Raw genomic sequence first — 25570 nt, forward strand, 5'->3', positions numbered from 1 at the left:
GCAATTATGCCTTTGTTGTCATGGAATTACTGACAAAAGGCAGGTTATGTCATAAAAACGAACCTTTTATAGCAGCTCCTTCTTATAAGACTCTATTAAATTAAATGACATGTTTGAAGTCCTGAGTACATTTAGGGTATCTTCAAAAACTTAGCATCACCATCCTTATTCCTTGGATGTCCAAGGTAAGATGACTGGCAGAATGGGACTGACTACAACTACAATGGATGTCCAAGCTCAGATGACTGGCAGAATGGGATTGACTACAACTACAATGGCTGTCCAAGGTATGATGACTGGGGGAGTGGGATTGACTACAACTACAATGGCTGTCCAAGGTAAGATGACTGGGGGAATGGGATTGACTAAAACTACAATGGATGTCCAACGTAAGATGACTAGCAGAGTGGGATTGACTACAACTACAATGGATGTCCAAGGTAAGATGACTGGCAGAATGGGATTGACTACAACTACAATGGATGTCCAAGGTAAGATGACTGGCAGAGTGGGATTGACTACAACTACAATGGCTGTCCAAGGTATGATGACTGGGGGAGTGGGATTGACTACAACTACAATGGCTGTCCAAGGTAAGATGACTGGGGGAATGGAATTGACTACAACTACAATGGCTGTCCAAGGTAAGATGAATGGCAGAGTGGGATTGACTACAGCTACAATGGATGTCCAAGCTCAGATGACTGGCAGAATGGGATTGACTACAACTACAATGGCTGTCCAAGGTAAGATGAATGGCAGTGTGGGATTGACTACAACTACAATGGATGTCCAAGGTAAGATGACTGGCAGAGTGGGACTGACTACAACTACAATGGCTGTCCAAGGCATGATGACTGGCAGTGTGGGATTGACTACAACTACAATGGCTGTCCAAGGTATGATGACTGGCAGTGTGGGATTGACTACAACTACAATGGATGTCCAAGGTATGATGACTGGCAGAGTGGGACTGACTACAACTACAATGGATGTCCAAGCTCAGATGACTGGCAGAGTGGGATTGACTACAACTACAATGGCTGTCCAAGGTATGATGACTGGGGGAGTGGGATTGACTACAACTACAATGGCTGTCCAAGGTAAGATGACTGGGGGAATGGGATTGACTACAACTACAATGGCTGTCCAAGGTAAGATGACTGGCAGAGTGGGATTGACTACAACTACAATGGCTGTCCAAGGTAAGATGGCTGGGGGAATGGGATTGATTACAACTACAATGGATGTCCAAGGTAAGATGGCTGGGGGAATGGGATTGATTACAACTACAATGGATGTCTGAGGTAAGATGACTGGTGGTATGGGATTGACTACAACTACAATGGATGTCCAAGGTAAGATGACTGGCAGAGTGGGATTGAAAATGACTAGAATGGATGTCAGTGCTAAGATACCTAGAGGAATGGGATTTACCATGACTAGAATAGATGTCTGAGGTGAGATCACCAGGGAGTGGGACTGAGCAAGACTGGAATGAATGTCTGAAGTAAGATCACTGGGTGAATGGGACTGACCACAACTGGAATAAATGTCTAAGGTAAGATGACTGGGGAATGGGACTTACCACAACTGGAATGTGTGTGTGTGTGATTTAGATTTTTAATGTAGCTTTAACAATTTTTCAGTCATATTGCTATGATGTCTGCGGTGTGACAGTATAAAGTGATGTCTAGTCCTGGGGCATAATGCCGCAGACATGTAAGATGATGTTCCACCCGGTCACATTATCCTGACACCAGGCCGACCAGTCCTAACACTATCCTCTTAATGCTGAGCACCAAGCGAGGCAGCAGTTAGTACCATTTTTGTGAGTCTTTGGTATGACTCGGCCAGGGGTTCAAACCCACAACCTCCCACATCCAAAGCAGATGCTCTAACCACCAGGCCTCTGGAGCAGTCACAACTGGAATGAATGTCTGAGGTAAGATCACCGGGGAGTGGGACTGACCATCACTAAATGAATGTCTGAGGTAAGATGAGTGGGTAGTGGGACTGACCATGACTGGAATGAATATCTGAGGCAAGATGACTGGGGAGTGGCATTGACCATGACTGGAATGAATGTCTGAGGTAAGATGACTGGGAAGTGGGACTGACCATGACTGGAATGAATGTCTGAGGTAAGATGACTGGGTAGTGGAACTGACCATGACTGGAATGAATATCTGAGGCAAGATGACTGGGGAGTGACATTGACCATGACTGGAATGAATGTCTGAGGTAAGATGACTGGGAAGTGGGACTGACCATGACTGAAATGAATGTCTGAGGTAAGATGACTGGGAAGTGGGACTGACCATAACTGGAATGAATGTCTGAGGTAAAATGACTGGGAAGTGGGACTGACCAAGACTGGAATGAATGTCTGAGGCAAGATGACTGGTGAGTGGCATTGACCACAACTAGAATGAATGTCTGAAAACAGTTCACATATTGTTGAGAGCTCTGGTTGATTCATACTTAAAGGCTTTGTTGAGTTTAATATGACCCCTATTATACACCATATTTTCAAGAGTGCCTGAAAGCCAGCAGAAATGACAATGTTATGAGCAATCTGACTATTCAGAATTATGATTATCCTGTAAGTCAGCTTGAATGGAGCAAGATATAACAGGTTTGAAGTTATCACCTTGGAAAAGAATTTAATGTTTTAAAGTAAAAATGTTGCCTTCTATATTTCTTTTGCAAAATGCCATCTATCTTGCATGGTAATTAAATGAATATTCAAATACCAATTTTCAACTTGAACATTTGCAAAAGAGGATTCAGATTCAACCAAACAGTTGTTTATTTCAGCTGTAGTTACATGTGTTCCCACACAATACCACCCATTAAACTTGAAAATATAGTGGTACCCTTCACTCTGATACACCTCAGTATAGCACAGTCCCTTTTTATAAGAAAGGTATGAGCAAGGATCCCATTTCTTTCAATTCCCTTATGCAAGGTCACATTGTGTTAACTTTTTTAACCAATCAAATTATAGTCTTCATATTTTTGAAAGCACAAAATGTCATTTGTCATATATCATCACTAATGATAACTCTCACCATAATGAAAGGCTATATTAATATTAAATAAATGTCAAAGGCCCTCAATCAAAGGGAGTGGGTCACCCCTTTTCTCCAGTCTGAATTTGGCTGTCATCAAGGAAACATAATCTTTATCGTGATTTAACTGGTGTAAGACATTGGAACTCTCTCAAAGAGGTCAACTAGTGAACCGTAACAGGTAATTAACTATAGGACATAGTTAATTAGTCACAAAAGTAGACTGATCAACCACCAGAACTGAGGTAACCTGGACTATCCATTCGCATCACATATACCACAAAAAAGAAAGAAAAAAAGACCTGGAGGTTTTACTTTTGAAATTTTGTATCTAAATAAAAATATATTTTCGGATGATGTCAGTATTTCTCTCAATCTGGATGGATAATAATTATTATACTTGTATATATACACTGGAAACAGAGTAAGCTATCTGGATGTCTGAAGACAACTGACTGTTGTTGGTAGATAGATTAGTCAATTACTAGACAGGGTAGCTAGTTATTCAGCATACCATCAGTGACCATGAGGTGTTTTCTTATTGCACTTTGATTGACAGTTTGCTTTTATGTGTGTTATATGACACAGCACAGCAACACTTTCAAGATTATATAATGTCATGGCAAGTATAGTAATTTGTTTTGCCTAAGAACACAGATAATAACTGATGCAGACTGATCCAATGGTGGGAAGTGAATTCATCCTTCCAGTTAGGATTTCAATAATAATAATAATAATAATAATAATAAGAGTAATAGAAAGAACTGGTCACATTGAGCATGTGCCCCACTTCTTCATCTTCACTATTGTTGTGATTTTTTGTTATCTGTCTTAGTTGAAAATATGAGTGAATATTACTATATTACTATGCATCTTCAGTTTTGTATACCTGTGTGTGTGTCTGTGTGTATTTCATGTATTTGTATCAGGGGGGTCATGTCTGTGTGTGCCTGTGTGTGTATTTCATGTATTTTTATTGGGTGAGTGTCTGTGTGTGCCTGTGTATGTGTGTCTCCTGTGTGTGTATTTCATGTATCAGGTGGGGGTTGTGTCTGTTTGTCCCTGTGTATCTATGAGTGTATTTCATGTGTTGATATCTGGGCAGTGTTTGTTTGTACCTGTGTCTGTGTGTGAAAATTTCATGTGTTATTATCTGGGGGTTTGAGTTTGTGTGTGTGTTTGTGTGTGTGTTTGTGTGTGAGTATTTCATGTGTTTATCTTAGGGGGATGTGTCTGTGTGTGTATTTCATGTTTGTTTATTTAGGGTTGTTTGTGTCTCTGTATGTGTGTGTATTTTGTGTGTTTTTATCGGGGGTTGTGCCTGTGTCTCTGTGTGTATTTCATGTGTTTTTATCAGGGGGTGGGTGTCTGTGTATTTTGCATTTGTTTATCAGTATTGTGCCTGTGTGTGTCTGTGTTTATTTCATGTGTCTTTATCTGTGGTGGGTGTCTGTGTGTATGTGTTATCAGCCATTGGGTCAAAAAGAATTTAGCCATTTGTTCCTACTAAAAACATCCCGGAATCAATCTAAATATATACAGTTCATCCAAATTGCTCCAATTCCAGTTGCTCATTAGCTACTTTTTGGAGAAAATAAGCCAAAATACTTTACTGACTAACCAAACAGACTGACGTAACTTAATGCTGCAGTTCAAATTTGTCTAACAATTAAATTCAGTAAACAAGATCCTAATGTTATTGAATGACAGTGAGAGACACAAATGTCTGAAGAAACTGACAATGTAAGTCACGCTTGATATAGCTTTCTTAATATGTTAGTATGTACGCTTACATACCTTAGGGGATATGGAGCAATGTCCTGATGTCTTGAGAAGTTACATCTCATAAATACTTTATACACTCAAATGGGTACCCACTTCCCTCTGCCACCAAATATATTATGACCAAAATCACTTTGACAAAAGATCATTCACACAGAGAGTTACTCCCCTTATACCACCAATGTCTTTAGTTATGACCAAAATCGCTGTGTGAAAAATGCCATTAATTTCTCTATCTCTATAGATCTTTTTTCGACCATACAATAACTCAGAATCTGAGCCTCTCTTCAGGAACTTTCCATTTAGAATACAATTTGCAATCAGTATTTACCATATTCCACATAAAAATAGTGTGCCTTAATAAGTGTCACCCTTCCTTCAACCATTTTGAATATGTTGTTGGCAACTGGCACTTTCTTATACAAGGGATTTATTATAAAATTTTAAAGTTCTGGTGAGAAATGTTTTTTTTGTAGACATCTTCAAGTTTTTGCCTCTCAATTTTTCATGAAGAAGTTTATGCTCAGACATTCTGTAAACAAAGCAGCATTAACTCTATTACTGCTTGCATATTTCAGCTTCCTCTGAAATAATTATACCTAAGTCAAATATCCATCTGACTTACATGATGCCCTGCTCAAAGACTTGTGACACCCTTTCAGCTGTTCCTATCATGTACATGTAGCAGATGTAGCCATTGATCAAACCCATGACCTCCTGCATTGGAGGCAGACACTCTAACCACTAGGCCACTGGAGCAGTTACATCATGCTGCAGACATGTAGCATGATGTCCCTCCCAGTCACACTATTCTGGTACCAGGCTGACCAGTCCTAGCACCAACTTCTTAATGCTGAGAGCGCATCCGAGGTAGATGCTCTAACCACTGGGCCACCAGAGTGGTCCTCTTGTATTAATGTATAAACTAGCTTAATGATTAAGTGTCTGTGGACACCTGTAAAAACTGTAATCAAAAAGAATACTGGATATTTAATGAATTTCAAGTATGCATCATTTTTCAACTACTCATTCATGTTATTAATGACCACTGCTCACAATAAATTCTGGCACATGTAAACTGCTGCATATAAATCTGTTAGGTTTTGGTTTTTATTTTACATTCTACAATTTATTATGCCTTTATCTGACAAATATAAGGAGCATTTGGAAGTTGTGTTTCTTTCTCCCATTATTAGCGGTATGTAGAAATAATGATCATCACAGTCTTATCAAGCATTACATGTGTATGGGGCAAAGTTGATACACTGAATAGTATTCATGACACAATTATTACTCAATGAAATTTTTCAGATAATTGAAAATAGTCAGTTGTGAAGGACAGCTAAATAGTAATGGGGTGCATTGAAGAACAGAAATTTGCCTTGAAAATTTATCCCAAACATTATTTTTCATAGCATCCTGGATGGGTATTGGGTTAGCTGTGGTACATGTATTTCTCATAAAGATCTTCCCACAATATTTCCAATTGTGAATGAAAACAATCAAACCCAGATATTTTATTTATGTAGTTAATTATTTCTTTGACAGGATAGGTATGTTTTTTTTAGACAAATAATAGATAATTACTCCAAAAAATGTGAAAAATCATGCCAGCATGACATACTAATGAAAACTGTGCGAAACTGATTACTATTTCTTACCATTATAAAGAATAGATTTTGATTCTTGATTATTCCGTCTCAATTTATATTTAGAAATCTCCATATTTTTTGTGCTACCAAGATAGTCTGTCATTTTTAAAACTGAGCACACCTACAAACCAATTCAGTTTTTTTTCTTCAAATCATTCTTTTTTTAGCCTTAACTACCAACAGACAAAATATCATGGTGATTGAACATGACGAATGCACTCTTTGTCAAATGTTGTCCAAATATGCTACATTTCTGCCTAAAATTATTCTTTTCCACATTTCACTAACATTTTGTCAGATATCATCATAATGTTGCCATGTGTGTATGATATCAAAGGGGTATCCATTTGAAGTTATATTGGTACTGTAACATTTTATGACAGAGATGAATGTATCCATGAAATTTTACAACAGAGATGAATGTATCCATGAAATTTTATGACAGAGATGAATGTATCTATGAATTTTTACAACAGAGATGAATGTATCCATGAAATTTTATGAGATGAATGTATCCATGACATTTTATGACAAAGATGAATGTATCCATGAAATTTTATGTTGCCAGATCATAGGGCCTTTTATAGGGCAAAAAGAACCTACCATAATATTTGCTAAGACAAGTCCAACTCAAAACTGCACAGACCCAGATCTGCCATCATATAATGCACTGGCAGATCTGGGTCTATGCAGTTTGTAAGGAGTAATCAGCAGAACAAACAACATAGACCCTGATCTGCAGGCGCATTATATGATGGCAGATCAGGCTGTTTGTTCTTTGCAGTCTGTATTGACTTATAAGTAAGTTTTTATGGTAGTACTTTCATTTCCAACAAAACTTGGAAAAAATGTGTGAACCCTACCACATGTGGTAGTGCATATAGTGTTACCCTTGTTGATCTGTCTCAACATTTGTCTGTATGCCACTTCTTTGGACAAGTTTTGCATATAGGTCAGTTTCAGGTACTATTGTAGGATATCCATTTCTATAAATATATTTCTAATCTACATCTGTGACACATACCTGCCAAATTGATGGTTTGTGAGGTGGTCACACCCCCCTCATTGTTGCTGACATTTGCCACCATTTTGGTTCCATCAGCAACCTTCAGATAGCATTTCAACTCCTCATAGGTGGCCCCATAATCAGGACAGTCCATGGTCACGTTATTCACCCGAGCTTGGACAGACACTGCACACTTGGTCACCTTGTCCTATAATGAGGAGAGACAGAACTCATCCAGCTTCAACTTTTCAATGCCATATGATCAAAATGCAAATCTTGATCCTAAATGTAGCAGCAGGCTATATGCATAATTTTAATTTAATTTTAATTTTAATTTAATTTTATCATTTTCATTTTAATTTTATGAATAGATATTGTTCTTTTGAAGAGGCATTGTACTGAGTTCTACATAAAATGTTGTTAAGCAAGAAGGATTCAGTTATGCTTCAGTTCTACTAACCTCAAGAACAGAGTACTCCATCATCACAAACAACGACTTCATTATTCAAGTTTGCAGGAAAGGACTTATTAAGAGAAAATTTATGATCTGAATTATTGATATCATTTAATGATCATGGCTACAGGTATAACCTGACCACATGTACAACATTTTCCATCATGAACAGAGACTGGATCTGAAGTCTGAAATATAGCTTTTGCTTGAGAAGATCTATGTTTTCTGAGAATATGTGTGATATCAAATCTGATGTCACAGCCTCAATTTCAGCAGAAACTGTATACTGCAAATATTCAAAATGACTTGTTACTTTTACAATGACTTGATTTACAAAATGACATGATTTCCTTCCCACACTGTATATCATCCATAATAAACATTAAAGAAGTATGCATGTATATATGCATGCATGTCTGTCTATATGTACACACATATGTATGTATGTATGTATGTATGTTTGTATGTATGTATGTATGTATGTATATAATGCATATATGACTGTATGCATATCTGTCTGTCTGTGTATCTGTGCAACTGACTGAGTCAGTCAGAAATATACATTACCGAAAGTGTGTCATTTAGATCATTGGCAGTCACAGTTGCGTAATAAACCCCTGGCTTGTTGTAGGTCCGAGACAACATATCTGTTGCATTTTTATCCATCTGACCAGCACCATCATCATAGTCCATTTTATAAGCAATATTTTCTGTCACGGAAGTTGCCGACAGTTGGAATGTGACTGGGGAACCAGTTTCTACAACCCCTGCTGATGCAAGTGTTATCTGTAGCCCTGTGATAGGTGTCACTGTGGTGTACAAACTAATATGGGTATCACTGCCGCATATTTTTGTTGCATCTCCAGAACAGGGTGTGGTACAACCTGGTTCATCTAGGGCTGATAGTGGTGGTTTTGTGTTTCCACAGAAACAAAACTGAGCTGTGATTGGAAAATGAAAGGCAAAAATAATCAGATTCAAATACCATAACAAGTTCTATATCTGTATATATCACAAGAAAAGAATCTATTCCTTTAATATATTATTTGGATAATAAAATAATTCTATTATAAACAATCATCTAGCCAGTCAATCCATTACTTCAGAGGAGTAATTCAAATACATCAAACCTAATAATGTTCTGGGAATTACCAATGTGACACTATGACCGATGCCCTATCTATATGACTGCAACATGCAACTGAACTGTGGTCAAGGTCGCTTGTATGTAACAACCATATTTATAAAGCAGCTAATTAAAGTAATGCCCATTTACAGCTAATTAGTTGTATCATAATTTATATGTAAAGATTTTTATCTTTTCTTTCTACATGTATAAGGATTATTTTTTTGGAGAAACCACTATTTAGTGCATCAGCACTCCAGCTAGAAATATTTTAGCTGGGTTAGATTGGTGAGGTCCCTCTATCATCGCAGAAGTGGTGTCCTTGTACAAATGGGATTGGTGAGGTAACTCTATCATCACAGAAGTGGTGTTCTTGTACAAATGGGATTGGTGAGGTCACTCTGTCATCACAGAAGTGGTGTCCTTGTACAAATGGGACTGCAGCATACTGCATGGAGAGTAAAGCAGGTGGGCAAAACAGATTTAAAGGGCATTCAGACAAAAGTTAATTGCAACAAAAATGTGAACATCTAATACTGCTGAATGAGTTAGATAACAATTCTTGACATTTCACAAAGACACTTGAAAAGCTTGTGATATCAACTAAATCTACTATGCCAAAGGTACAGTAAATGATACTCCGAGAACAATTTCACTTATTCATATTGAATGAGTTTCTTTCTCACTGGGAAAGCAGTCAGACAAAATTTTCTATAAATTTTTAATTATTATCTAACTGCATTTTTGAAATTTACCTTGCTATGGTTCTAGGCAAAGGAAATGTCTGAGCTGTTTAGTTACCTGCAGTCAGAGCTGCATATGCAAACTTGTAACTGCCACATTTCGCTGCACAAATGTTTGGGGTCACATTAGTGGGAACATAGTCACCAGGAGTCAAAGCAAAGTATCTTCGCCGTCTATTTTCCTTGTAGCAGCCCTCATACACTGAAAATATGATCGAATAAAAGGTCTGTTTAGTTTCATTTTATTTCCACATGATTAATCCACTTCAAACTATTTCAATTAAAATTATCTCTGTAACTACATGTATAACACACATTAATCCAATTGAAATGAAAATGATCTCTGTAACACAGAATATACTTGATAAATACGATATTTATATAAAAAGACAATGAGATTACCCTCTCTGGTCCCTGTCATGCCTGAATAGGTGGGGTAACTCCCTATATGATGATATCTGGGAGATAACTTTGTGCTGCCCACTTTAACACATTTTTAACCCTCACAATAAATTCCCCATTGTGTTGATGGGTGCTTCCCTAATAAAGGCTAGTGCTATTGGGGTAAGAATGGGTGGTTTAAAAATGTTATATTGAATTATTGAAATTTTGGGATGTTGTATTTTATCTGGTAATTTTGGGATCAGAGAATATTTTTATGCTTTTTTTGTACACCTTGTATGTTTGGTATTGTTATTATTTGTTATTGTTATTATTGTTATTTATTTATTTATTAAGATAGTTATTATTTTCAATGCTGTGCAATATATATAATTAAGTTGCAGATGGAAACACAAAATTTACAACAATTAATGACTGTGTAAAAGTCAATATCAACCTTTTCATAATAAAACTACTGCTATAAACATCGGGAAGATGACAAAATAATTTTACCACAGAAATGGTAAATACCTTGTGATAAAGGAACCTGCCAGAATAGAAGAAATAAACATATGTTTGGGTACTTTTTGGGACCTTGGGAACTCACACTGTCACAAATTTTCAAAATTTTAGATTTTTCCTACAAAGTACTACCTGGGATGTGGCACATGGACCTGTGAAAGGTTTTTGAGGTCCCCATTATGACATCACAGTTACCACTGTGCATTTGAGTGGGCAACAATTCACTGGCTACAGTTATGCAAATCTACGTCAAGCAGTTATATTCAGTACCCAGTTTCTGTTAGATTTCATCTCATCCTGATAGTTATTCATAAAATCTTGTTATATTTTCTAAATCTGTATCATCTGTCAGAAATATTAAAACAGTATTTATAAAAGAAAAGGAATGTCTTGCAATCAAAATTTGGTGTTGACGTACACATGAACATCAGTTGAAAAAATCAATATTATGACTCCAATATATAGACACTTATAAGACGAATCCAACTGCAAACTGCACAGACCCAGATCTGCTATTGCATAATGTGCCAGCAGGTCTGGGTCTGTGCAGTTTGTTAGGAATAGTCAGCAGAACAAATAGAATAGACCCTGATCTGCAGGTGCATTATGTATGGGAAATCGGAATCTTCATTGTTTGCAGCTTGACTCAACCTAGAAGTGAGTATTAATGGTAGTTTTATATTGGTAAGCTTATCATGGTTTTTTTTTATAAAGGTCTGTGCTTTATTTGCCGTTATAACTATTTTGTTTACTGAAATAAAGTTTTATTTTAACATGATATAATGTAGCTGAATACTTGATTTATCTGCATCCAGCAAGCTTATCTATAAATTCTATACAAAAATCTATAAATGTGAAACAGTTATACATAGTAAGAAAATATTACTCCAGAACATTTGTTGAAATATGTGCTTTATAGAAAATCCATGTCTGATTTAGAGTTAAAAGCAAGCTGTGTGCAACAGTGAGTTTATGCTAATTATACTAATGAACAGGGAGTTTGCATCTAATCAATAAAATTTTACCTTTACTAAAACTTAATAAAATGAAAAAATATTAGGATTCTGATTCACTGACAAATGCATAACACTTCCAGTGCCTCTAAGATACCACATTCACTGACAAATGCATAACACTTCCAGTGCCTCTGAGATACCACGTATAAGTTCCACACCAGAGTTTTGCATAGATTTGTGAAGTTTTACAAATTAAAATTAGATATCCACCTGATTTTCCCCACTGATAATCCTTGTTATGAAAAGAGAAATTATCCATTCCCTTGGGGACATTTAAAAAACCTACAATTTTCCTTAATTTGATATTTGATCAATATGATTTGTTTGGGTTTGAGAGTATGCTGCTAGGCCTTAATTCTGATGTGCAACTCAGACAATTACTAGCTCTGCATAGCTATTTTCACTTCCAGAACTTCTGAGGTAGATTATAACTGCATAAGTGTTATGCATATTTAGTTCGTATTGTGTGCTTTTGTCCATGATTGATACAGTTTCAGTGTGTACCTGACTTTTGTCTTGTAAGTTATAACTTGATAATTACTTGAGTCTGAATTTGTGACCTAGCCTTGATTATGACCTTAGAATGTTCTAGAAGCACTTTGTTTACAGTATAGGTGTAATTTTCTTTTAAGATGATTGAATTTTTCAGAGAATCCTCTTGCAACATGGGTTCATTTGAGGGTGTATATAAGGTTGAGATCAACAAGATTATTCATTCCTCCTTTAAGTTCACTCTCTAGAATTATTTACTGTTGTGTTCAGCTATAATCTGAAAGGAATCATTTATTTAAAATTATTCATTGAAATTTCAAAGAGTTCACAGACATTTTGGACAAAATGATTATTTTGGGATTATTATTAATTATTTTAGAATTATGTGGGATTTAATTCATGATACTATAAGTTCCTGTTAAATTTATACTTTGTATTCTAGAGAAATACATTATTTGTTGAATTTACAAAGCTTATTGGTTTTGCTTTCCTGTTACTTAGTTTAAGACCATAGAGTCATGACATCACACATAAGTGGTAATTTTCATCAGCTCTCTGATTCAGTATATACGTTTATTAATGATGTTCAAAACTAATTGTCAATCCAATTAGGTGAAAGACATGTAAATGTATATCAACTTTCTCTACGCTGTCAGAGTTGTAAAGCAAACAGCTGAGCTCTGTGCCTTTCCTTGCCCAATTTAAAAAATGCTCAACTAAAAATGGAATGGAACCATTGGGACCAAAGAGATGTTATTTATTGTATCATTTAAGGTTGGTTGATTGTCTGAATATTTTTACTGCAAGCATGTAAACAGCCCTGCTGAACAAAAAATTATCATGTATGCCTTCCACAAAATACACTACCCCTCTCCCACCCACCCCCGTCCTGAGTACCATACAGTGGTTAAAAGTTTGCTCTTTTCGAAATGTAAATTGCATTTTCTTAACATAAAAACAAATGCAGTGCTAATGAATTGGAAGATGAAATCTGCACAAATATTCCTTAAATGTCACTGATAAATTCTACAATTTGAACATGGATGGAACACATGAGGATCAGATGTCATAGGTCAATGAGTAAAAAGCTTGCTAATTCTTCCAACACCAGTATAATGATACATCTGAATCTGCTATATAGATATCATCATATTGTCCTTAATTTTATTACAAGTAAATTTAAAGAAACATTTTTACATTATTTTTCTTCATTTATTCTTGCAGTTTTAAGTTTTAAGTTATTTCTATGTTGCTATGACTTAATTTCCCCATGCGGCCATTTCACACATAATACTGCCACAAGGCATGTTGCATCAAGAAAATCAAAATAGATACACGTGTAACTAGCTTTTTTCATAAATAGTAACAATATTAATGCACCATTATATTTTTTTTTAAACTCATTCATAATGGTGTAAAATGAAAAAAAGCATTTGTATAAATGTCCAAATTTATCTTAATGTTCAACTCCTACGTTTTGCATATTTGCACAAAGCTAAGAATGTAAGAAAAGGTATCCTCACAGAGAAATATTAATGCATCCTTTGATATGTTTTAAAGATTTTAAACTTTTTGTTTCATTGATGAGGTTCATTGTTTGGGGTTATTCGGCTAGGCTTTACATGTTTGATTGACGATTGCAGGCTCTTCATGATATTTCACTTCCTAAACTTTAAAGATAAATTATGACAAATACAGGCTGATAACATTTCTTTATTTTTTTAAATAATATTTTCAAGTTTCATAAGGACACTTTCAGAAAATTTTAATACCTACACACTTACTGTTTCTTTATTTCAACATGCCAAGTTAGTGTACTTTGAGCTATTTCAAGTACATTTCCAAAGCATACTGGAAACTATTTTCATCAGCAGTCTGCTTAAGACGGTAACTAGTTTTCCTATATAAAAGTAATCAATACTAAATTTCAGTCCAAGTAGGTGAAAGACATGAAAATGTATGTTAACTCTTTCCATGGTGTTGGAGTTAGAGAGCAAGCAACTTTGCCTTGTGACCTGCCCACATTCAATGGTGCTCCACAAATCTGGAGTCGAACCATAACCACCACCTGCTAATCTCTATGAAACAAAGTAAAAAAATTGCAACGTTTTACCCATTACACGATGGACACATTTCTGTTTGTTTGTATGCTCTACCGATTTTTCCAAACTAGTCATTCTGGAAATAACGACCCAGTCAAACGAAGGATGTTACTATACTTCGTTTCACACAGCATCACGAATTTTATCTGTAACTCAGTAAATTTTCATTCAAGTTAGCGTGATTAAATTGTAGCTAAAAAAGACCTGATTCATTTTAAACGGAGTGTTCTATAGCGATTTCCTACATTCTGTCATTCAAAAAAGTTTGTGCGCCGAATTAGCGTTAACGCTCCATGTAAAAAGTTCTGGAAAAAAAAAACTGGCAGTCTCATATGATACACGGAGTACGGTTAGGTATAATTCGACAGCTTCCTGTACCTTTTGGTGGGGTCAGAAGTTGTTTTCCACGTGTTATTTTTGTTTAGGCGTTAATGATAACCAACTATGGGGGCTTGCACATAAAGGCGGGGGGGGGGGGGGCACTTGATTCCCCCCCACCCCCATATGATCTCTGAACATATTTTGGCTTACATCCGCAAAACTTAATATCTGGCCACTACATTATTTGCCCCACCACCACCTGAAAATAATTCGTCGTGCGTCCTTGTAACTGACTTCCATATATCCGATCTGTTCATGAATAGTGAAGAAAAATCTTTTTAAAAAAAATTGAATTATTTGCTTTTAAATTCATGGTGAACTAAATTTGCACCTTTCTGCGTTTTATCTATGAGGTAATGTAGTAGTCGTCGTACAATTTTGTTCAATAGCCTAGTGTAATCATAGAACACACCTGCTGTAACATTTGGTCTACATGTACAACTTATTCAACAAAATTTATTTAATGTAAATTGCATTTCTTATCAACATATAAATATGTGCAATACTAACAAATAGGAACATCAAACTTGCCACAATTATTCCTGAATGTCACTAACAAAATTATAAAATTTTAATATGGATGAACATATCTGGTACACAGGGGTTCAAAGGTCAAATAGATTGAACTCGGCTGGATAACGAAGCTTCAGATTGGTTCTTGCTTTAATCTCCATAACAGTAATGTGATTTGTGGAATAATTAGAGCACTACACTTAATCTTGCTGGAATTTCTTGATGCATATATCACAGTCGTTGTTCTGTCAAAAGATGAGTTTTGGTAAAAGGCTAGTCTTATGAAATAATATGATTTGCGCAATTCTGCGCTGTACAATATTTATTTTCGGACGTCCTTAAGAACAGTGTAATTTTCCTATCAGTCCTAATGAAACCGTACACATTTGCTGCAAGTTGCAGGTTCCGGCCTGCACGCGGAGCAATCACGTTTGATCGGGATCGCAGAGTATTCCAAAATTTGTGTAGGCTTTTAAGTCGTTTGCAAACGCGAGGAGTTGGAACTGCAACCTGTTCTCTCTCTCTCTCTCGATATATATATATATATATATATATATATATATATATATATATATATATATATATATATATATATATTCTTTACACCTATACATTTCCGATCTCAGAAAGGGTTTCAGCTGTCAAACTACACTAGTAACACTACTAAAAGAAGTGCTCTGAGCCCTAAACCAAAACAAACTGTAGTTACTTTATGGTTTTATCAAAATCTTAAGACTGTTTACTCCACAAAAGAGAAAATGGCAGTATATGGTCTTTCAAATTCGGCAACAAACAATGTCGCATATTATTTCTCAGACAGAAGACAATAGGAAACTCAAGCAGTTCAAGGGCAAATATCCACAAAGGAGTATCATAGAGATCAATTCTCGGAATAATACATTGTAATATCCTTTGCTAATAGCATTGTTTTCATAAATGATTCTGACTTATGACAACGATAACTAACTGGATTACGCTTACTACAACTTTAATATAATAAAATCTACTGTGGAAGCTGAATACATCATTTTGATTAAGTGGTTTACAGACAATGAAACGAAAACAAACTTAGATGAGTTCCAATATATTGAACTTGGAAGAAAACTAAGGAACAGTTTTAGACTTATATCTTAACAATTAAAATGGCTCAAACGAATTAGAAAATATCTCGCAGCTGAAGGACGAAAGGCCGTGTACCACTCATTCGTCATGACAAACTACAAATACTGTTCCCTAACCTGGCATTTAAAAAGTCTCCCTGATGTAAACAAACTTGAAAACTCCTTGAAATATTCGGACACTTGTCTTTCTTGATTTTAAGAAACTTTACTCTGAATTCTTGCATTAACAAATGTATCTACTTTCTACATTCGAAGGATGAAGACCATGGCTCTAGAAGTTTTAAACATTTAAAACAAGAACTGCCACACATATTTAAACGATCTAATAATTTGAAGAGAAAAAAAAAAAAAAACAGATCTGCTTATACATTTAGACGTGTTATTGTTGTAGGGTTTGACGCCATTTGTCAGCACACGATAGGTCATATATGGCGGTCAGTATTAATGGTGGAGGAAGAACCCTGGAAAACCCCGGAAAGAACCACCGACCCACGAGAAGCTACTGGCAAGCTTTCTCACATACCTACATTGGCTGAATCCCAGTCTCGAGCCCACGCAGACAGAGGTGAGATGGCAGTGATCCGTAACGGAGAGCGCTTTGGACCACATGGCCACCCGGGGCCCCACGTATGTGTTAACACTAGGAGATTCCCAAAGTAAGAACATATAGGTATATGCTACAATCTTTTAAGTATGCAGCAGCTAAACTGTTGAATTTCCTCCCTGTTTATTTTCGAACAACCTCAGATTTGAACAAGTTTAAAATTATCTTAAAAATCAGGTCTGGGAACATATTGTGTAAAGTTTCCAAGTGTAGACACAAGCAAAATGGTTGCTGATGCTACCATGAATTGGCAACATTTTTAATGTTTTATTTCCTAAGTCTTGCATATTTGCTTATGACTTTTTGCAAACATAAATGTTAGCTTATGTCGGTTATACATAGTTTTGAATGGACCCCCCCCCCTTTTAGATGATGCATTTATCAGTTATATGTTTCCGATGTGCTAACACTTATCGTATACGTGTTTTCTTTTGTCATGCATAGTCTTGTTCAAGTCCATGTTCTTGTGCATATAAACAATGTATGCATGTAAAATGGTATCTTAATGGTGTATTAGCCAGTCATTACACGTGTATATTTTTACACTGCTTTTTATTGTGGAGTCTAACCTATTCCTGTAAGTTGATTTGCTTGCACTGAATTATTCAATAGAAATTATAAATTGGAAGTGGGGGGGGGGGTCATTAGTGTTAATTGTCCAACCAATACGCTTGTGTTTTAACGCTGCGTGAAGTCGTAGCGAAAAAATCTATTCACGTAAATTGATATCCCTGCATTTAAAAAATAATAATAGAAGTTATACATTACAGTGGAGTTATGCATTTCAGCATAGAATAATGATTTACAGCTAGTTTTTAAGAACTTAAATATCTGTACGTGTACGTTTGTATGTATATTTAAGTTAATTACTATGTTATTGTTTATAGTCGGTAAAATAGGTCGAACTATCCCATGATCCTTATTATGCAATTCCAACACTATATAAAATTTCTATGTCTATATCTATGTCAGTGTTTTGTACCACTGAGTTAACCTCTGGAAATAAGTTATTATTATTCTTATTATTATTGTTGATTTCTACACATTTATTTAATTAAAAAGTTACACAAAATAACAATAATTATTACTAGTGCAGCACTTTAATGGTTATTTACACGTTATCGAGTGTTTTTGTTTGTTTTTATCTGGGGGGATCGTTTGTTTTAAACATCTATTATTTTATCAGAATCTGTACTTCTCGCATCAACATGGAAGTTTGTTCGCCAGAAATTTCGCTAGGAAGTATCACCGGCTAGTTTCTTTTATTAACTTGAAGTTACTGCTCTTTTGGTGGCTCGAAGCGACGAGGATGTTCCGAATGGTAGTGGTCTATGAGTTAGGAACATATAACACAAATCTTTATCAAGTCCGAAAAAATAACCTCAGAAGTAATTGTAGGAATATATATAAATTTGATGAGTTTTATGATTCTACTGTGGCCGAGTGTACCACATATATAGCGAGAGTAAAGGTCAAACATGTATCGATTGTACATTTGTCTCCTTCCGCCGCAAACAAAAGTAATTTCGAATGTAGTTTTTAATGTCAACAAATTACATATACAGTTTCTTTCTCAAACTGACGGAAAAGACAGAGAAGATCTTCCGATTGCATAGTTTTTAATGTCAACAAATTACTTATACAGTTTCTTTCTCAAACTGACGGAAAAGACAGAGAAGATCTTCCGATTGCAGCCTATGACATTGGCTTGCTATTCGCAACTTAGAGGTCAATCCTCTCAATCCTACAGATTATACATAAAATATTTTCCGATATTCGGACCACCTCGTCTATTTACAAAACAATCGAACTATTTTTTAATTTGCAACTTCTCGGTAAAACCTGTAATATATTCAACTTTAACAAAAAAGAGCCGAGAGTCTGAACAGCTCGTGGTTTCCTTTTTGCGGAAAATGTTCGGCAACAGAATGTATGCAAATGCTACGTCAAAATACACCCGAGGCATAGTTTTCTCTCGCAGAAAAATAAATAAATAAGAAAACAAAAAACCAATAAAAAACAAGGATGCTTTGATTGATTGGGTTGCCAAAAATAAAACCAGAAAGAAAGAAAAAAATACAGAAAGAGCTTGTGGGTGAAAATCATATCGAATGACAAAAGTTTTTTAGATTAATGCTCTGACTCGCTCGGATACTGGATCATATTACTCTGCTATGTAATTTCTTTTCCTTCAGGCTGTTACTTTTTTTTAACATTAGCATTATATCAGCTACCTGTAGTGTCGTGAAGGAAATAGTTTACATTAGGGGTTTTATGATTAAATACCTAAGGAATATTTTCCAGTTTCACAAAAAATTGGAATGCTAAAGCAAAATTTATCCAGGAGGGAATGTATGCACCGTTATCAAGGACTTTAAACTTTAAAACAATTTTTAATTGTTTGGCACGAAACTTCAAAACTATCGTAGAATATTCTCTCAGTAACAAAATTTCCCAGATAAATTACACTTATTATTTAGTGTGATCTAGAAAGAAAGAAAGAAAGAAAGAAAGAAAGATACAGAAGTTTAAAGCTCCTTGGTGATAATTTATAAACCAAGACATGGATAGATTTTTAGCTCCTTGGTGATATTTTTTAAACCAAGACATGGATAGATATTTTGGGATTCATTGGAATACTGAGTAATGGCGTAATTTGAAGAAGAAAAGGTCTAACGTGCCATTTTTTTTCATTTTCGTCATCATTCTCATGAAGAAGGAAAAGATTCAGAATATGATGATGATCGTACTGGTGGTGATTATGCGCGGTGTGGGCTACAACCATTCTGAACCAAGTAGCTATCGTATATCACTGGTGTAACGAATATCTAAAAGCAAGCTGGCATAGTTTGTGAAATCTACATACATGGCGGCCAGAGTAAATGGTGTAGGAAGAATCCAGGAAAACACTGGGAAGAACCACCGACCCACGGGAAGCTACTGGCAAGCTTTCTGACATACCCAAGTTGTCCGAGTCGAAACTCAGACTCAGGTGAACAGAGGTGATATGTCAGTGGTCTATAAAGGCGAGCTCCTAAGACCACTCGGCCACAAGAAGCAGACTAAACAAAACTATTAACATAAGAACAGTTCATACGTCCAATCAAATACGGTTGTAGACTTTTTTTTATACGATAGGAATGTTGTGTTTTTTAAAAAATTCTATCGCAGTTTAAAGACGTCATGGAGAAGGTGTGCTGATTATATCTGTTTAACTTTTCTCTATCCATTCAATTTCAGATGAATTGATTTTATTTTCTTATTCTTCTTATCGTATTCTCTCGTTTCATTTATTTTCTTCTTTTTGTCTTTGTGTTATAAACTTCTATGTTGAAAGAATGGAACTTGTCAAAAATATCGCATTGACTTTTTTCAGTAACTTTTATGAACATATAGGCATATTGTTTTTGAAAATTCACAAGTTTGTCTTACATATACCTCTTGAAACTAGTCAGTAAATATTAACTTTACTTTTCATTTCAAGTTAATCGATTTAGAACTGAGGTCCTATTTCGCGTCGACCATCTCCATGACAACAGAATTAAAGCATGCACCTATGCGCGCGCGGGACAATATCTGGATAGATCGCCTAATAATGAGTTATTGATTGTACTTAGTCCCATTCCAGTGCTAATAAAATGTTATTGACAAAGAATGTACGTGTTTTAACAATACGAGACCAGTCTATTGATATTACAAGAGCTGTCGTGTCGTATCGGTACTGAGGTGGCATTGATTTCCTTTCCTTTGATGCTTGCTTTCAAAATAGGTAAACCTAATACCGTCCTAAAATCGATTAGAAAAACACGATACATTACGAAACGGCAGTCAAAATCTTTGACACTATGTCGTTAATATTGATCTCATCGGAAAAACGCGTGAATTAAGACAATTATTGGATATAAAAGACCGTTGTAGCCGATGTATTAGAATTTTATAAAGATTTTAAGAAAAGGGCTTGGAAGGCTTGAATTTACAGAAAGCGGCATCATTTTAAGCACTACCAAGAGGATAACAAGTATTTTTCATTTGAACATTCTCTTTGCACTGCATTTGTATCATTTTCTTTTATTTATCTATTTTTAAATACTACTTGTAAAGGGTCATGTGTTGTAATATATTTATTCTCTAACATAATTCATCTGGACCACGTACAAATGCACGAAAATAGAAACAATTTATATTTCTTAAAAAGTGACTATAAATGATGAAAATCACGTATATGGAATGAACGTAACCGACTTACCTAAAACAAAATAAAAAGAAAAAAAGTAAACGTACAAATCATCGTATATTTAAAGACGAATGAGGTCTTCTCTATTTTAAGTTGCCAGATGTCCATTACGAACTTACGCAAGGTTAACAGTCAGACATACAACAATTTTATGCAATTTTTTGTGTGGAATTATTTGAGTTTATATATATATATATATATATAGAGAGAGAGAGAGAGAGAAATCTCTCGATAATTTGGAATAAAATACTACAAGCTTTCGAATTACTGTTTTATTTGGCTCTGACTATGTTTATCAAGCACGATGTTTTAACATGTTTGCTAAAGTGGAATTGAGACTGCAGATTGATTTTCAAATACCAGTCTGAGTCTTGACTTTAAAAATTGTATGAACTCAAGACCAGTGCTTAACTTCTCAGAAACTTTCTGAAACTCTGATATGCATTAGTTAAAGCCAGCTTTCTTTTAAGCGAATTCTATTTTTGCCAGTCATCCGGAAAGTTCCAGCCATCTTCACTTCTTTCCACCCAAGAACACTTCATTTTGAATTTTCCACCCAAGCACACTTCATTTCGATACAAATTTTGACGGAACATTGTAATTCAAGAAAGAAAAAAAAAGTTAACAGAGACAAACATAGAGAGTTGGATTTGAGTTTCGAATCGAATATACAAACAGAGACAAACATACAGAGTTGGATTTGAGTTTCGAATCGAATATACAAATCTAGCCACCCAACTGAAGTTAATGCTACCATCCAAGATGTAGAGAGGTGCATTTCTGATGTGAAATCATGGATGACATGTAACAAGCTGCAGATGAATGATGATAAAACTGAGGCCATTCTGATCACAACACAAAGACTTTCTCATTCACATCCTTTACCTCAAACAATAAATATCAGAAACACCAACATTAAATTGACACAATCAGTACGAAACCTAGGTGTTGCTCTGGACAGTACTCTCACATTGCACCAACATGTCATGAACATATGCAAGGCTTGCATATCTTGAGCTGAGACGCATCAGTTCAATTCGCAAATATCTTTCAGTTAATGACACTAAAATGTGTGTTCATTAGTACTTTCAAGACTGGACTATTGTGACTCATTTCTGTCTGGTTCATCTCAATATATGCTCCAGAAACTTCAAAAAGTTCAAAATACAGCTGCTCGGATCATACTTAGAGCACCACGATCAGAGCACACCTCCCCGCTGCTCTGTACCCTACACTGGCTATCCATTCGATCCAGAATCAAACACAAAATTTGTTCTCTGTGCTACGTTTCACTGTCGGACTCTAGTCCAACATACCTATCCGACCTCACCCATGTGTACACACCAGCAAGATACTTACGCTCCTCCTTTGACAATCTTATACTCATTATTCCCACTAATGAAAACAAAGTCATATGGACAACGTTCTATTGCATACCAGGGCCCAGCAACGTGGAATGAATTGCCCACTGAACTTAGACACAAAGACACAGTGATCACATTCAAGAGTGCTCTCAAAACTCACTTATTTCGACTGCAAGAACAAACTTAAAGACCTAATAATGTTTGCAACCTCAAATATTCTCAGCATGTTTTTAAAAAAAATGTTTTTCTAATTTCATGGTGTTTGTTTTTGTAATCATATCATTATATGTTTTTTATGTTATAGGTGTTGTCTAATGTTGTAAAGCGCTTAGAACTTCTCAAGATTAGGCGCTCTACAAAGTCCTCATTATTATTATTATTATTATTATTCTCAGTACCACGTGTCCTATAAGATAGGGTCTATACCAGCAAGCAAATTATTAGCACACTTCTAGGCTAATACTTTCATTTCAGTCGCAACCAAGACTTATTATTTACCAGTCTTTAATCCATTTAAATTTTCTTGTATTATTCAATGTCTTTTTTAAAAACTAATATTTTTATTTTAATTTTACCCAGGTTTTCTTCTGGAACTGTTTATGACCCTATCGAAATTCCAAACATTGTTTTGAGTATAGACCTCCATATTTGACACCCTGTTTCGAAGTCTAAGCAATGTTTAGATGGTTTAAAATTTTAAAATGGGACATTTGTTGCAATTTCTTAAGTAAAATATTTGTAATTAGAGAAATGAGTTCACAAAAATGGCCTGTTGTTTTCGAAAAATAGAGTTTCAGTACCGGATTCAGTCACAAATCAAGTAAGTCAGCAAACAACTAACGCCAACATCAACGAAAGGCAGAACAAACGAATGGATTGTCTGTTGGCATGAACGGCCGATAGAATGAATATACATTCTATATTCGTTAAGAGAATCGCGTCCAATGATGTTTTAGTGCTTAGATTTTAGTCGAGCTACAATGGATGCAGTTAAAACGTCTGCAATGTTGTTGTTACATAGATATCGTCTCTTCATTGGGACGGACATATAGCAAGGGGTTTCGTGAAATAGTGTCAGTGCGCATAAAATGTTAAATATTCCAGTATGCCGGTTTATAAGGAAATTTGTCTGATAAGAACAGTTTGTTGTTGTTGATTTTAGCACAAGGGTTACTGTCACTATTATATTGGTTTCCGCCACATCGGTCGTATTTCTTTGATAGATGATGCCGACTCTTAAAAAGTAGACATCGGTGATGACTCATGAGACCGAAAATTGTTGTTGTTCTTCGTTTGGGCTTAACTCCATTATTCAGCACACGAGAGGCTATAAGGCCAGTATAACTGGTGGAGGAAAACCCTGGGAAAACCCCAGGAAGAACTGCCGACCCAGGGGAAGACACTGGCAAGCTTTCCAACATAACCAAATTAGCTGAGCCTGAGACTCGATCCCAAGCGGACAGAGGTGAGATGGCGGTGATCTGAAAAGTCGAGCGCTTAAGACCATTCTGTGAATTGTCAAAAAGTGTGAAGATTTAATACTTACTTTTGATATCCGCAAGAAGCGGGGAATGAAAACGTTTTCATGAAATTCCTTCTAGCGAATAGATGCAATGCATTCATCCGTCACATTAACATTTTTGTAGCTAACCTTACCAAGAATTATCAACAATGTATATTTAGTTATGTCAGTGAAACTATATGTGATGGAAATACGAAGGGTGGGGTGGGGTGGGGTGGGTGTTTGAGGAGAAGACAGGTCAGTTCGCGTAGTGCATTGCAAACAGATGTGATGAGAAATAAATATTTACAGACGCACGTACATACCCCCCACACACACACACAAGCGGTACAATGATCTTGTTGTGATCATTTAAATTTATTTTCGTGCAGAATGTATTCTTATATCTGACAAACAGTCCTCGGGGACGGTTTATATATATAAAAGATATATACATATTAATATACATATTATAAATAAAAAAATGTTCTCCAAATGCAGATCACATATATTTTGTATCTGAATCCACCAATCGTAATCATGTCCACTACTTTTTAATTTAAAAATTTGGTTTCCTGTTGGATTGTTTTTTTATTAAAATTATCAACTATGAGACAATAACCAACATTGGTTCTCTTAATGACCAAAACATCATAACTAATCTTGTGTAACCATAACTCAGGCACATCTTTTTAGATATTCTATGCGTATGTACGAACTGATATTAGACATTATATGCATATGTACGAACCGATATTCGATATTCTATGCGTATGTACGAACTGATATTAGATATTCTATGCGTATGTACGAACTGATATTCGATATTTTATGCGTATGTACGAATTGATATTAGATATTATATGCGTATGTACGAACTGATATTAGATATTCTATGCGTATGTACGAACTGATATTAGATATTCTATGATGTACGAACTGATATCAGATATTCTATGCGTATGTACGAACTGATATTCGATATTCTATGCGTATGTAAGAACTGATATTCGATATTCTATGCGTATGTACGAGCTGATATTCGATACTCTATGCGTATGTACGAACTGATATTCGATATTCTATGCGTATGTACGAAATGATATTAGATATTCTATGCGTATGTACGAACTGATATTCGATATTCTATGCGTATGTACGAACTGATATTTGATATTCTATGCGTATGTACGAACTGATATTTTATGATTTTTAAATGTAACTGTGACTATTCTTATGAACATATTAAGTGTGCGTACTTATTATATGTATGTGTACGGAAAACAGTTTAAAAAAGAAACATCTCTCTCTCTCTCTCGTCGCCAGCTTTCTTACCTGTACCGGCACTAATTAGATTAATAATTGTCCCGACCTGAAAATATAACATGGAAGATTTAATATCCATATTCATGTAATAATCTTCTTATAATATCTCATTGCAAGGACTTTCATTGCGTGTGATAGATTCATCCTAATCTTACTATACCTGGGGTGGTCGTAGC

At 35.5% G+C, this 25570-nt stretch overlaps 1 protein-coding gene across 1 annotated transcript in view; it reads right to left on the bottom strand.

The window, feature by feature from the left end:
• The window catches only part of LOC149803515 (uncharacterized), a 140061-nt gene extending 129143 nt beyond the window's left edge, over window positions 1–10918 (bottom strand). The window contains exons 1-4 of the mRNA XM_089953939.1: window positions 10873–10918; window positions 9896–10039; window positions 8536–8909; window positions 7533–7722 (exon numbers count right to left, since the gene is read on the bottom strand). Coding sequence (XP_089810065.1) covers window positions 7533–7722; window positions 8536–8909; window positions 9896–10039; window positions 10873–10918 — 754 coding nt within the window. The remainder of the gene's footprint in view (window positions 1–7532; window positions 7723–8535; window positions 8910–9895; window positions 10040–10872) is intronic.
• Window positions 10919–25570: the final 14652 nt, after the last annotated feature.

Source organism: Sinohyriopsis cumingii, chromosome 3, assembly GCF_028554795.1.
Source record: "Sinohyriopsis cumingii isolate HCF-2022 chromosome 3, ASM2855479v2, whole genome shotgun sequence".
Taxonomy (NCBI): Eukaryota; Metazoa; Mollusca; class Bivalvia; order Unionida; family Unionidae; genus Sinohyriopsis; species Sinohyriopsis cumingii.